The sequence below is a fragment of the Delphinus delphis genome, chromosome 7, assembly GCF_949987515.2.
Source record: "Delphinus delphis chromosome 7, mDelDel1.2, whole genome shotgun sequence".
Classification (NCBI taxonomy): Eukaryota; Metazoa; Chordata; class Mammalia; order Artiodactyla; family Delphinidae; genus Delphinus; species Delphinus delphis.
In genome coordinates, this window is record NC_082689.1 from 86808562 (window position 1) to 86824222 (window position 15661).

The 15661-nt window shown below is 34.3% G+C and overlaps 1 protein-coding gene across 2 annotated transcripts in view; it reads right to left on the bottom strand.

The window, feature by feature from the left end:
* Positions 1–15661, bottom strand: part of KYNU (kynureninase) — a 96040-nt gene that overhangs the window by 14010 nt on the left and 66369 nt on the right. For both annotated transcript variants that reach the window (XM_060016864.1, XM_060016865.1), the window contains one exon: positions 1819–1871. In XM_060016864.1, coding sequence (XP_059872847.1) covers positions 1819–1871 — 53 coding nt within the window. The remainder of the gene's footprint in view (positions 1–1818; positions 1872–15661) is intronic.

The window sequence follows — 15661 nt, forward strand, 5'->3', positions numbered from 1 at the left end:
AAAAGGTATCCTTTATGGATTTTTTTATGACAGTAAAGTAGAGAGGAAAAATATAAGACTTAAAAACTTTTCTTCCTGAGATTTCTGAGATATTTAAGAGAAACGCCATGGACCTAAAATACCGGTATATTTCTCCTTCACCTACAACTTCCATCTCCTCTGCCCCCACCTTCATAGCAGCCTACCAAAAATTAGAGCCCTTAGACACAAGACAAACATAATGTCATCTAGAAGATTTTCGGCACCCCAACCTCTGCCCTCTCATCCCCAGCCAGCATTCCTTGTTCTGCTCCATGCTTTGCCTTTCTATTATGAAACCAGGTCAACAAGGGGAAGATATCAATATTCGAATGATTTGTAATTGTAATGTCACCCAAAGGCAGAAATATAAATGAAATGACCTAGGAAGGTGACTTTTAACATTAGGATTACTAGGTCAAGTAACTTCTCTTGGGAAAGAAGAAAAAAAAAGGCTTTAAAAAAAATGATCTGCCTAAATATGATATATTAAAAAGGTAAATTAATATCAGACATTATCCTAATTATAATTAATTAGATTGAATAGTTGCAAGTTAAATCCAAGAGTTAAAACTGCTAGTTAGAGATAAAGTTAAAAACTAATACTAAGAGTGAGAGAATTTTCTGGGTCTTTAGAGATGCATCTAATTAAGGCTAGTCAAACTATATCCAGTGGGTCAAATCTGGCCCACCACTTGTTTTGGTAAATAAAGTTTTATTGGAACGTAGCCTCATTCATTCATTTATGTATTTTTGTGGCTGCTTTAGCACCACAATGGCAGAGTTATGTATTTACCACAGAAACAGCATAGCCCCAAAAACTTAGCATATCTCCAATCTGACCCTTCACAGAAAATTTTTGTCCACCCCTGATCTAATCCAGCTCCCTCATTTACAGATAAGAAAACCCACTACAAACAATTTAAATAACTGGCATAATAACAGTTCATTATTTCAGCAGCCAAGATAAAACACAGCTTTCCTGATATGACTGAAGAGCCCATCTTTATTCTTTGCATCTTGGTTGGTGCAAATGTGAATATATTTAAAATCCTATCTCAGGGTTGGAAGCAGTCTGAAGGATCAAATTTAAGTTTAATTCTCACATTTAGGAAGTTCTCTGTATCCCATGTGATGGAAGAATAAAGTCACTCAGGAAAAAGAAATAGTGCAATTTGATAACTCCCTGTTCATGGTGTACTTTCATTTCTACCCATTGGGGTTACTATTTGGTATGTGATGAAAGACACAAAAGAAGGAATATTTGGGAAAATAGAGGGATAAAAATGAACATTTATTAAATAGTTTGCTACTTGGTTTATAGCTTAGAATGTGTCCTGCCCTCAAACGAAACCCTGAAATAGTTATTATTATTCACATTAGATATGTGAGGAAAAAACCCCAAAAATCCAAAATGATAATTATGTGCAACATCACAAAACTATTAAGCAGCAAAGTGGGTTTGATACCTAAGTCTCTCTGGGTCTGACTCCAAGCCAACAATTCCTTCCTGTTTTCCCTGCCTGATGTTTTAGGTACTCCATATTGATGAGATCTGAGTACTTTAGATTTCACTTCTACTTATTTCCCTACAAAAGGATAGGCTCAAAATCATGCTAAAATCTATGAACACTTAGTCTTACACTGAAGAAATGTCATTCCTTATTTTAAGAATTCTCAGTGGCATTTTCAAAGTGCACTCTCCATGAGGCATGTATATTACATATCATACAAAGACAGACGAAAATTGAAATAAAGTTAAGACAAAGTGACTTGTGAAGTAAAATTGAATACACTTACTGTTATCCATCTTAAATCTGGTGCTTAATTCATGGCCAAACCATCCCACTAACCTGAAACATAAATAATAACATTTGATATTTTGGTCTATAAAAATAGTCACAATTAATATAGGACTCTAGGGCCTGCATTTTAAAATCATTTGTGATACGAGTCATCAGATACTTAAGCATATAAATACTATATGATATCATAAGGGAATTAATATTTATAACCTTCTTGAGATTGAGTATAAAATCAATTTATTCTTATTAGTTGTATTACCTTTGCAAAGTTAAATCATCTGGAGACCTGTACTTAATGACCTTGTTCTTATTTAAAATTAAATAAAATGAGCAAAAATGTTGGTTATTTTAGATTTTAAAACAAAGGTGAAAAAAAAGCTCCAAAAAAATGTGATTAATACAATAATGTATTTTTCTTGCAGTAAGCTCTCTAAGGAGAAATGGCATAAAAATAACCTATATAATTTTTGAAAAATTTTAAATAATTTTCTAAAGAAATTGTTACTTTCAGATTTTAATAAGAATGTTAATTAGCCAGATATAAAATACAGTATATATAGGAAAAATCATATGTATGTGTGTATGCTTATTACATAAAAAAAATACAAAATATCTCAAGAAAAATATAAAATTTGAGAAAGAGAAATACAATATTCCTGATAATCAATTCTTCCTAAATAAATTGCTAGTTTTAATACTGCCAAAATTAAAAATTCCAAGTATGTTGTTTTTGGATTTGGCAAAATGTTGTTAAGTTTATATAGAATATATGAGTGAAAATAATAAATTTTGAAATAGAAGAGTATAAAGGTGAATATGCTCTTTATTATACAGCATATTACGAAATTCGTTAAATGAATGAGCACAATACTATTAAAAGAAGCATCAGGGAGACAAATGGAACATGGCAGAAAATATAAAAAACAGTCCTCAGATCATACAACAATTTAATAAGTGATAATTGTAACATTCCAAAAAATGCAGAGATGAAGAACATATGTTCCTATATTTATATGATTCTTAAGAGTAAATTTTCTAACTATGAAAACCAAAGAAAATATAAAGGAACATATCTATATATTCAGACACATTTCAAATTCTGTATTACAAAGAAAAAACAAATGAAAAACCAAAAGAAAAACCAATGATGGGGAGAAGGAAGCTGTTTGCCACATTTAAAAGAGTTTTCACCAAGAGTTTTTTCATCAGAGAAAGGGCAGTGCCCCCAAAACCACACAGCCACGAAGAATGGACAAGGCATTTATAAAAGGAGAAATGCATATGCCCCATGAATTCTGGGGGGAAAAAAACCCCTCAATCTCAGTAATAATTAAAAATATGAAAAAACAAGAAGATCAGACCATGCTTCACATATCAAATTGGCAAAGTCATTTAAAATTTATATGTCTATTTGTATCAAGGATTTAGTAAAAAGGAAATAAGCTCTTTGTCTAATAATGAATATATAAGTAATGAAGCCTTTATGGAGTACAGTTTGAAAATATAAATTAAATATTGTATAGTTTTCTGTCCCAGTACTTTTACTTGTTCCAGTTTATCCAAAGGACTGTTCGGATTACACTATTTGTAGTACGCTAAGATGTGTGTGCTAGGACAGTGAACACAGTACTATTTACAGTGTCACAGCAACCCCAATATCTTGTAACAGAGAAACAATAAAATAAATTATACAACTTTTATATGATGGAATATTATGTAGCCATTATAAAAATCATATTTGAAAGAATTTATATTCAAAAAGAATAAAATGGAGATAACAATATTTAAACTATGTTTCCAATTTTAGGATAAAATATATTGCATGCATTTATATGTAATTATGGCCAAAATGTTAAAATTTTTAATTTTTTCTTTATTCACATCCAAGTCAAACTTAGACGAAATGGAGAAACACCAAAGTTACTTTCATTAGTACTAAGATTTTACAGTTATAATAATTGAAAAAAGAGGTAGTAAATTGTCACTACTTTCAAATTATACAATTTTGTAGCTGGTATGAACAAAAAGATAATTTAGTCTGGTAATCTGGTACAAAATTAATATGAGAACTAAATATCTGAAGTTTACAATTTCAACAAGCTGATATAATAATAAGAAATATTCCAGACCTACATAAAAAAGTTTAAATACTTCTGAATCTGAACAACAAGAGCAAAAAGACTTGAATAATTTTCAACATCAGGAAAAACAATAGGACTTCCCTGGTGGTGCATTCATTAAGAATCTGCCTGCCAATGCAAGGGACATGGGTTTGAGCCCTGGTCCAGGAAGATCCCACGTGCTGCGGAGCAACTAAGCCCATGTGCTACAACTATTGAGCCTGTGAGCCACAACCACTGAAGCCTGTGTGCCTAGAACCCGTGCTCCACAACAAGATAAGCCACTGCAATGAGAAGCCCACGCACCGCAAGAGAGTAGCCCCCCATCGCCCCCCAACTAGAGAAAGCCTTGTGCGCAGCAAAGAAGACCCAACACACCCAAAAATAAACAAATAAAGAAATTTATTAAAAAAGAAAAAGTCAGTTCTCCTCAAATTGATGTATAAATTTATATAACCCCAGTAAAATATACAAACAGATTTTATTTTCATTTGGTACTTGCAAGCTGATTCTAATGCCATATGGAAAAACAAATAATATTAAAAAATCCCTAAAAAATAACAGCTATGACATTGACATAACAGCTACGACATAACAGCTATGACATAACAGCTATGACAAAATATTACTATATTATAAAAATTCAAAATGAAAACAATGTGGAACTGTGTTAACAAATCAATTAATATACCATTCATCATATTAATAAAGCTGAAGAGAAAGTTATAGAATCATCTCCATAGACCAATGAGTCATAAGAGAAAGTTCTATCAAGTGATATTTGCAACTTATGTCACAAGAGGTTAATCTTTGTAGTATAAAAATATCTAGAGATAGGGCTTCCCTGGTGGCACAGTGGTTGAGAGTCCGCCTGCCGATGCAGGGGACGCGGGTTCGTGCCCCGGTCCGGGAAGATCACACATGCTGCAGAGCGGCTGGGCCCGTGAGCCATGACCGCTGAGCCTGCGCATCCGGAACCTGTGCTCCACAACGGGAGAGGCTACAACAGTGAGAGGCCCGCGTACAGCAAAAAAAAAACCCAAAAAACTCTCCACTTAACTAATGATAAGAAAAATACAAATGAAAGCTACATTGAGATACATTTGCTGTCCTCTTAGATTAGAAAAAAATTCCAAAGTTTTATTAAGGACTCTTTTAGTATTAACATGTTTTATAAGTAATGCTCATGTATTATTGTGGGAATATGTATTATTGATGCACCCCTCTAGAAAACAAATGAGTAACAGCTATAAAATTTACAAATACATGTATTCTTTTACCTGGCAAATTCAATTCTGGGAGTTTTTTCTCCAGTAGAACTTGTACAAGTATGAAGTGAATTATGTATAAGTGTAGCCATTGCCTCCCTTTTAGTAATAGTCCAAGATTGAAAATAACCTAAACTTCCTTCAATAAAAGACTAGTTTTATAAATTATGCTAAATTTATATTATAAAATATCACATAGTCATTATATCAAAAGTGAATGAGAATGAGTTCTGGGTCCTGAAAGGGAATGATTGCAAGAGATAAGAAACCAAAAAATAAAGATATACAATAGAATATGTAGTATCTTTTATGAACTTGATAATTATCTTGCTTATCTTCATTTTTCTCCCCCAACTAGAATGTAAGCTCATGAGATCAGGGACTTGTCTCCTAGTGTTTGTAGAAGAGTGTTTGTAATGTGGATGTGTGACGAATGGTAAAAGATTGTTAGGAGAAGCATGAGTTCGGGCAACTGACTAGTGTGGTGATGGTCAGGGGAGGCTTTGACAAGGAAGCTAAGCAGAAGAATGAGTATATTTCAGCAAAAGAGGAAGGAAAAAGTGTTCCAGATAGTCAAATAGCATATTCAAAGGCCCAGCACATATGAAGATTATGAGGGCAAATTTCACACCACCTCCCTTTTCAACTTTTATATTTTTGTGTGTGTTATACTGTTTGACTTTAAATGAATTCTGCTGATGTTTTTATTGAGTTTACTAAATTTCTAGGTGTAGACTTAATATTCAACTTCAGAATTGTTTTCAAATGATTTTTCCAGAATAAAGCTCTAAAACTTATTAGAAAACTGATGATCCAGTTTGGGTTCTGCTCCTGCTATGTATGATATTTTTAGTCACATATTAATTGCCAGTTTCTCTTGACTTGAAAAATCTATGGCTTCAGGGACAACTACTGACATAATATTGTTTGGGAAAAAATGTTTGGGGTGGTAAAAAAAAACTTTGAAGGTATTAATTAAAATTTTTCTCATCATTTGCAAATAATTTTCTAAAACTTTCTTCTCCACAATGAATCAATAAATTTTATTACTTCAGGGTCATTTGTTAAATGGAGAGCACCAAAAGATGTATACTCCTTTTAGCTTTGAGTTCAAAACAAGCTATTGAAACTTATAGCAGAGTTAGTAGTCTTTAAAAGCCAAGGCTTTTGACTTGCAGTAGATAGACATTTTGGAATTCTAATTATCAAGTGTCTCATATAATAGCCTAGCATAAAGTTTATGCTGTAAGCAGCAAAAAGAAAAGAGAATAATAAATCTAACCCATGAATCAAATGACCTTTGTGAGTGCTGAGGAATGGGAAGCTTCAGAAAGGAAAATAGAAAGACTGGATTCATATTCCTAATACAGAGCTGGGCTGCACTCCCTACCCCCAGTTAAGTTCTAGGGGATGGGAGTTGGGATGCTTGAGAGGTCAGTGGGAATTCCAGATATGTTTGGGAGGATCTAATGATACGGAATTCCTGAGCCATGTTCCCTCAGTCCTACGTGGCAATCCAAAGGGTTTGTAAGAATCCCTCTATGCCAGGTTGGTACCATAATCTTCATACAAAAAAGGTTAGCAGAAGGGCCTGTGATAGCACCTCCATTTATAATCTAGGATCATACTAACCCAAGAGACCCAAGAGAGTATCCTGAAATTCCTGTTTCCCCAGAGAAGGAAATCGAAGTGACTGAGAAAGTCAGCATCCCCATTGGAGCTTGAGATAAAGGGCATAGGGTCATGGTAGCTCCACAGACATCTTGGAGGATGTAGCAGTAATGGGAGCAGATGACCAAGGGAGTGCCAGGTACATTTTAATGGATTCCAGGAGATGGCTATAGACAAGATGCCTCTCCTTTATCTATGTCTGGGCACTCTGTACGTCACCCATCGTGCAACCTTAGATGCCATCCTAAGGAGAGAAGGACAAGAAAAGAACTCTGAACTGACAGAGCTTAAATTCTGAATTTACTGAGAAAAGTCACTAAGTATAAAAGTCACTAAGTGAAAAGTCACTAAGAGAAAAGTCACTAAGTATAAAAGTCACTAAATAAAGTTATAAGACTGAATTTCCTGAGTCAAATGAGTTGATAGATGAAAATAAAGAAAATAAAATTATTTGTCCACCTAAGTTTATGGTCTGGTGACATTTACATATGTAACTTACTAAAAAATTATTAAATTTCTGATGACAACTGAAATCAATTATAAAATGAAAAGTATGTTTATCAAAGTTCTCATATGTTTTTGTATTAAATATCCAGAATCAGAACCTTTCTTTAGTTAATCTGAACACATAACTGAGCTATATGGATGAGTTAAATTGAGTGGGAAAACAAATCAGTGTACAATGTAATTGTTTATTTGAGGTGCTTATATTTATCATGGTGTATATTTATTGAAAACCCATTCTTTCAGCAGGCATAAAACTGTGCTGGGTACTGAGGGGAACTCAGTATCACCTTTTCTATTGAGGCTAAGATTATGTTTGCATAAAAAAAGAGGAATAAAGAAAGGAGTTCTAGCCTGAATGAATTAGATTCATTCACTATCATTTAGTACAGAGGCATTTACTATTTTTTTATGTTATTTCTATCTTTTGAAAGAGAAGAAAAATACTACAGTTTGTTAAAGACAATGATTTCTTCTATAGTTACAAATCAAAAACATAATGTGTGAGCCCTTTTGCATGTAATGCTTTCTTTGGAAACGGATTCAAAATTTTCCTCTTGGCATTTTCTTTTTTAAAAATCTGAGGCAAATACAGTGGCTATGAGACAGGGTAATGGAAAACTGGGAATTTTTTTTTCCATCTTTTTTCAACAGGTTTAAAATAAAAATTGGGAGAGTACTTCAATACTTTTTTTCTTATTTAGCAACTTTTCCTTCATTTTTGTGTATTCATTAAAAAGACTAGGTATTTATCATTTCTGTTTGTGGAGTGCTATTAAAAATTCAGGAGTATGATTTATGATTGCTGGGCATATCTGACAGAAATATCAAAGACCTAGATACATGGTATCCAAAGATACCATCAAAGACCTAGATATGAACGTGGTATCATAGGAGGAAATTATAGTTCATGCTTAAAAGTACTGATGGCACGTTCATAGCCCAAATATAAAAGGAACAAGTAAATACACGGAGGGAAAAAGTTTTCTTCTTTAGGGGAAAAAGTACTTGGACCTGAGTCTATAACTGAGGTCAAGGCATCATTTTTTATGCTTTATTTACTGAGTCCATAAAAGTACTTTAACTTTTTATCTGAAAAAGTACAAATATGATATTGTAATTTTTTCTGAGTTGCCTCATTATTTGATGATAATATGCTTCTTTTGAATTTATTCACTAAAGAGATTATATTTTTCTATCCAATGGCTTAGTACAAAAGATACTGGGAGACTAACCTCTGGGCCAGCCGCATTGGAGATTCTAATTGTTTGCCATCCATCACCCCTAGCCACCACATCTATGTCACTTCTGGATGGGAATTATATAATCCTATAGAACATTTCGGAGTGATCTATCAAATCAAATTGCTTGTTCTTATGCCAACAGGAAATCCTATTCAAAAGGCATGGTTGGGCAAAGCTTTTGCATATTGAACTGCTAAGGGAAAAAAAGGGCAGAAACAAAGATATGTTTGCTGGAAAATGGGCAAGATCGTTTCATGTCATCTTACTTATTAATCTTTGCAACAACATTCTGAGGTTGGTATTGTTTCCATCATTTTATATTTGAGAAAAGTAAGGCTTACAGAGTTTGAGTGATCATCTAAAGGAATGTAGCTAGTTAAGCCCACATCCTGCCCAGTAAGTGAGCAGAAACACTGACCCACAGTGAGAAGCTGTGGTTGATATAACATCATCAGAAGGAAGTTGAAGGAGGGGGTTCAAAGCAAGTATCTTAACAAACCAATAAGCAAATAGAAGCTGAGATGGTCAGTCCCTGGAAGCTGAGTAGAAGAGCAGATGCTAAAAGTAGACTCAGGTAAAATAAAATAGTTTAATGGAAATTAGTGTGAAGTTAGAGTAAAGTTGATGCTTGTTATAAGGGACTCTATTTCTATCATTTATGTGACTAATTAAATTACCTTTCTTTTATCAAGCTTATTAGAGTTTTCCTACATTTCACTCTATAATTCTTCAAAAATAGTTGAGACACCTTGATAGAAGCAAGAGATAGAAATAGTACAGTGAGCTGTACTAGAAATGGTTCCTGCCCACAAAGAGCTTAAAGTCTATTGGGTGTGGGTGTGACTCGGGGTAGAAACTAATTAAACAAATATTAATTCAACAAAGGGTGGGTGGGTAGCCCCCCATCTCTGACTCCTGGTGTTCATGCCTTTATGTGGCTCACAATTAAGAATTGTGGGTGGGACCTGTGTCTCTTCCTCAAGAAGAATGGATTCAGGTGACATAGCAAAGTAGAAAGAATTCAGAGAGGGAAAATGGACTCAAACCTAGATGTCTGATGTTAAACAAGAGCTAAGGAAGACAGAGTTGCTGACAGATTCTGTTAGGAGTAAGACATTGAGTGGATTGAAACCCTGAAAGAAATGAAATTAGAGACTCAAAAGGTAAGAAGTTTCAGTTTCATCAACGTGAATATTGAACTCATTAAGAGAAGAAAAGTAGAGTAGGAGAAACAGAAGAAAGAAAACACGGCTCTTCAATAGAGGCTATTTATACCATAATTCCCTAACAAGTAGTAGTAAATTGGGTGAGAGTGCTCCAGAGCAGGAGGATAATATATATGGCAGTAAAGTCTGATATCTAGATGTGACAGTGACATCACTGAACTCTGTTACCAAAGCAATTACTTGAAAATTTTCATCAAAACAACTCAACAAATCATAGTACAAATACTCTTACAGTTATGAAAAAAGAGGATAGAGGAGCTATTCCATGTTGTATGTGCTTCAAATTCCTGAAGCCAATAGTGGTTAATTGTCCCAAACTGTCACTGATTTTCATGTGATGCTTTTCTTCCTCTATGTCTTTATTCTGATATAAAAGATTAATAATTACCATATTCTTTTAATCATTTGTGGTATCTATAATCTTAATGAAATTCTAAATATTATTTCTTCTGGAAATAATTACAACTTTCTAAAATTAATTGCTCTATACTTTCACTTGATAAAAAGTAATAATTTGAATGGGGTGTTACAACAAGAGAATGACATTTTTATCTTATTAAAATTTATTTTTACCCATAATTCCTTGTAAAGTAAAAGGATCTTAGAATCTCTTCTTTAACTCCTGACATTTTTCAGGTTATCCTGAATATTTTCATGATAAATAACATCAATGATATATGTTAATATAAGAGCCCATACTAATATAACTTTTACCATAACTAGATTAAAATTTTGAAAATCATTGTTAATTTAAATAAGAAAAGGAAAAAGAATTCTGTTTATTAAAATAGTATGTTAAAAAGATAAAGTCTTTTCCCCATATTATTTTCCAATGCTGGAAAGTGAACAACATGAAACCAGGTGACTGACTCCTCAAACATCAAGCAAAGATCTTGTAAAAATACTCAAAAGAATTTGATTTGATTTTGTGGGTTCGTCCTGATTTAGGTTCTTGTAGTTGTTTTATTAATTTTGAGAGCAACAAAAACAAATGTTAATTGAGATTTCATTATGAATCAAACATTGTTCTAAACAATCAATCTACAAAAGAATCCTGTGATGTAGATATTATTATCGTCCTCATTAAACAGATGAGAAAATTGAGGTTCCAAGATGCTGGATAAATAGTCGAAGATAGGGGAATTCTCTGGCAGTCGAGTGGTTAAGACTCTGCTTCGACTGTCAGGGGCGTGTGTTCCATCCCTGGTCGGGGAACTAAGATCCCACATGCCTCACGTTGGTGGCCAAAAAAATTAATTAAAAAAAAAAATTAGTTGAAGATAATACAGTTATTAGTCCTTGAAGCCCAAATACAGGTATAGACCATCATGACCAAGTATATTCACAAACACATGCAAAATCGCCTGGGCAGTCTTTTTTTTTTTTTTTTAATTCATCAAGGAGTCTAAAAAAACCCCAATATTCCTTAGATTACTTAAATACTACGCTTAAGGTTCTGACCTGGCAAAATGCCAGGCTAGATGACAGCCACATTTTTTTATACACAATGTTTTTCCTTCCTCAAAAAAAAAGTTTTTTGACTCTGTCCTTTCATAATCACTGTAGTCAGTTTCTTTTCTTCAAAATGCATGGACCTAGGTATCTAATTTAATGAATCTGAGTATGTGTATCGATCATATATTACACCTTGAAGTCTTGACAGATGGAATGGGGGCTGTTTAAAGTCAAATAAAGAAATGATTATTTCAAAGAATATTTATTCAAACTCAAAATACATTTCTAAGAACCTAGGGGAAAATTAAATTCATTTTAAGACTCCACCACTTGGAATGCAGGAAAGGGAAAATCAAAATACAAAAGAAATGTAATATAAATGAAATCGTGGCATGAATTCTAAAGACAAATATTCTAAAGCTAATGCAGTAAAATTAAAAACCATTAAATTAGCTTATAAGTAGCTATTATCACAAGCTCATAAATCATATCTACAAATTGAATATGAACAATAACAATTAAGATGCAATCTCATCATACTAGGATAGAAATTTGAATCTTTTGCCATCAAAAATTAAAAATCAAGCAGTGAGTAAATTTACTTAAAATGAGGATGTTAACAGAATTTTGAGAGAAGGTGTTGGGAGAGATCCAATAAATAATAAAAAGTAAAGATTTTAATATGCTTTTTGTTCTTGAACATCATAAATTTCCTAAAAGGAGTTTCAAATAAGTATTATCAAATGGAAAGCATCACTTACAATAAAGGCATCTTTGAGCCATGATATTCAGATTCAGTAAGAGGAAGCCACTAGGGATCCAATCAATATGATTTTGGATGCTAAGAGTTATGAAATGAAATATCAAAATGCTCCTTGATCTCCTTAGCAAGACTTTAATGGCAGAATCTCCAGTATGAATCCCTAAATATTTCATGCACTGAATTAATTTAACTTATTCTGCAAACCCCTTACCTCTCCTCACCCCATACCTCACCAAAACTAAACAAAACAACTTATCCCGGTTTTCTTAGCTTATGTTAAAAGTGCAATTATTCATTGGAGCAAAATCCCACATATAAAGAAATAGATCACAATCTTTTCTAAGGAAGTACATTTGCATTAAAAACTGCTTTCATGATGTCCTTTAATTTGGCAATTTATCACCACCATTTAATAATTTAAGTCTGTGCTTAGGAATATAAACCTGACTGGGAGTAAGTTTCCTTTTTTTTTCTTTTCCTTTTCCTCTTCTTTTCCCTCTTCCTCTTTCCTTTCTTCTTCCCTCCCCTCCCCACCCCTCTTCTCTTATTTCTCCCTCTCTCTCTCTCTCTCTCTCTCTCTCTCTCTCTCTCTCTCTCTCGGGCACAACTTAGAACTAAATACAATTGTCTTACTGCTTTCATGGTTTCAGAAAATGTGTTGAATCAACAAAACTGTTATAGCATTACAAAAAAAAAGGAACATTTGGGGTACAGCATAATTGTTTATTTTTAAACAAAATCTGTAATAGCAATTGCGAATAAGTTTGTCTGTTATCTCATATCCTAATGTCCTCTGTAACCGAACCTCAAGTGAAAGTATATTACTTAAAATCCTCATCAAATAATCAGGTTTCACAGAATCAAAAGTTCCACAAAGGTTGTTTTATTGAGGATGTAATGAGAAATTTATTCATTCAAATAGCTTTTATATAGTCTTAATTTTCATAATAAAAAATTTGGTAGCTGAGCTTAGGAAATGTGAACATGGTACTCTTTCATACTTGAGAAAATGAAAAAGATGAGAAAGTTACAGTAAAGTTTGTTATAAATTTGTCTGAACTTACTGGGCATTACTGTATCCACCTATTACAAAAAAACAGAAGGGAAGAGGGTCATCAAACTCAATATAACCGATGATGCACAGATTTCCATTAAATTGGTTTTAATTTCTGAGTTATCCCTATCAGCAGTTTACCTTATTCGAAAGCTTCATGTTTATTACTGAAGAATCAGAGAGTTTGAAAACTGGAAGGGAATCTTAAAGATGCCCCGGCCTAACTATTTATTTTTCCCATAATCAAACCAATACCTGGAGAGGTGATGAGACTTGAATTTGCAGTCTTGTTCCATATGAGCAGTCAATGGCACCCCTTTGTTTTTAAGATAAAAATCAAAACTCCTTAACTTGAAACACAAGGACCTCGATGATCCTGCCTGGAACACCCCACCACTGCCTGTTCCCTTTCAGTCTGACTAAGAGTTAGGAGACTTTCTCCAACGTCTCTCTTCCTTTTCCCTGTCACACAGAATGATAAATCCCAAGAAAACAGGCTTATTCTTGTCTGTATCCCCAGGGTTTGCATACTGCTTTGCCTGTAGTAGATGCTCAAGAAATATTTTTTTAGTTGATAGTTGAAATAACTGTATGACATTTGAGTATTTTAGTATCATTTGGACAGACATCAGTCTGATTCTCCCCTCATTCTTGTCCCTCTAGCCAAACTTTTCTCTATGTCCTCTAATTTCCTAATAACTTTTAACTCTGTCCTGCTTTCTTTATCCCTCTTGCCATTACTATATTTTAGATAGTGAGTGGCTCACTTCTGTGTGATTGCAAACATCACTTAACTGACATCCACATTTCTGTTTCTGACCTCCTTCAGAGTGCTGCCACCTATCTTTTGTAATAAATCTAGAAGCCTACAACTTCTCATCACCTCCTTTGCTGCTCCCCTGCTTTGAATTGTTGTCACCTCTTGTCTGCATTCCTTAATGGCTCCCCAGCAGGTCTCCCAAAGTCTCCCAAAGTAAGGTCTCCCTTACCCTCCTACAACCTATTCCCAAGAAAGCCACCAGAATTATCATTTTAAATTTGCTGTCATGTCACTTTTCAGCAAAATGGGCAATGTATCCCAAATCTTTACATTGCCTTATAAGGGCCTGCATTTTCTGGACCACTTTGTCTCACTCATCTCCAGCTTATTCATTCTATTCCAGCCATGCTGGCTTTCTCAACACACTCTTGTCTTTGAGCTTTTGATAAAATACTCCCACTGCCTGGAGCCCTCTTCACCAAATAATTATTTGGTCCAGTCTCCACCTCATTCACCTCTTCATCCACATTATATTTTCCCAATGGTGAGCTTTCCTGAATGCCTTTTTAATACTGTGCAATGCCAAGGATTCCACAGAGTATTCTTTTTCTTTTTTTCTTTTGTCTGTGTTGGGTCTTCATTTCCGTGCATGGGCTTTCTCTAGTTGCATTGAGCGGGGGCTACTCTTTGTTGTGGTACACAGGCTTCTCTTCGCGGTGGCCTCTCCTGTTGTGGAGCACGGGCTCTAGGCATGCGGGCTTCAGTAGTTGTGGCACGTGGGCTCAGTAGTTGTGGCTTGCAGGCTCTAGAGCGCAGGCTCAGTAGTTATGGCTCATGGACTCAGTTGCTGTGCGGCATGTGGGATCTTCCCGGACCAGGGCAAAAACCCGTGTCCCCTGCATTGGCAGGCAGATTCTTAATGACTGTGCCACCAGAGAAGCCCCACAGAGTATTCTTATACCTCCTTTTAATGTCCTGTTTTTCCAATTGTCTATAGGACTTATCAACTTCAAACATATCATGCAATTTGCTCTTTATTATGTGTATAAGCTATCTTTTTTTACTGGAATGTAAGCTCTATAAGGGGAGGAATCTTTGCTTTATTTGTCCATATATCCCAGACACTTAAAAAAAATGCCTGGAATATAGTAGATGCTCCATAAATATTTCTTTAATGAATGTAAATGTGGTACAAGGACATTATGCAGCTGTGCCTTAAAAGATTATAAGTCAAAATTCTTCCACAATGTTCAGTGACAATATTAACTTCTTTTCATGAACAATTGTATACTTTTTTCCTCTTTCTTTTTGGTTAGTCCAAGCTCTATTCATCTATAATCAGCCAAGGTGTTTCTTCAAGCCTCCACTGACAGTCTTTTCTAAGCAAGCCATCCAATAGGATGACCAAATGCAAACAAGGGTGACTTTGAGCATACTAAAACACTGCCTTCAGGGAAGTAATATCAGTTGGGTGGAATATGGGCAGGTTGCGTGGGTACATAAGTATCCCAGAAAGTCTTTAGGCCATTTCTCACAATGAGGCATTAATATTGCTAAACTACCAGGCAGAGTGAGAAGAAAGGCTTGGGAAACAGGAACACAATTGCTAAAGTTCAAGTAGATATTGAAATTCAAAAATAACAGTAGTTCAGGCACATATAGGAAAGGTGGAGCTACAGCATAGGAATAAGGATCAGAGAAAACAGATATAAACTATAACAAAAGGCAAAAAAACAAAAGCTCAACTAAAAATGAGAGAAGGAGCAAGGAAAA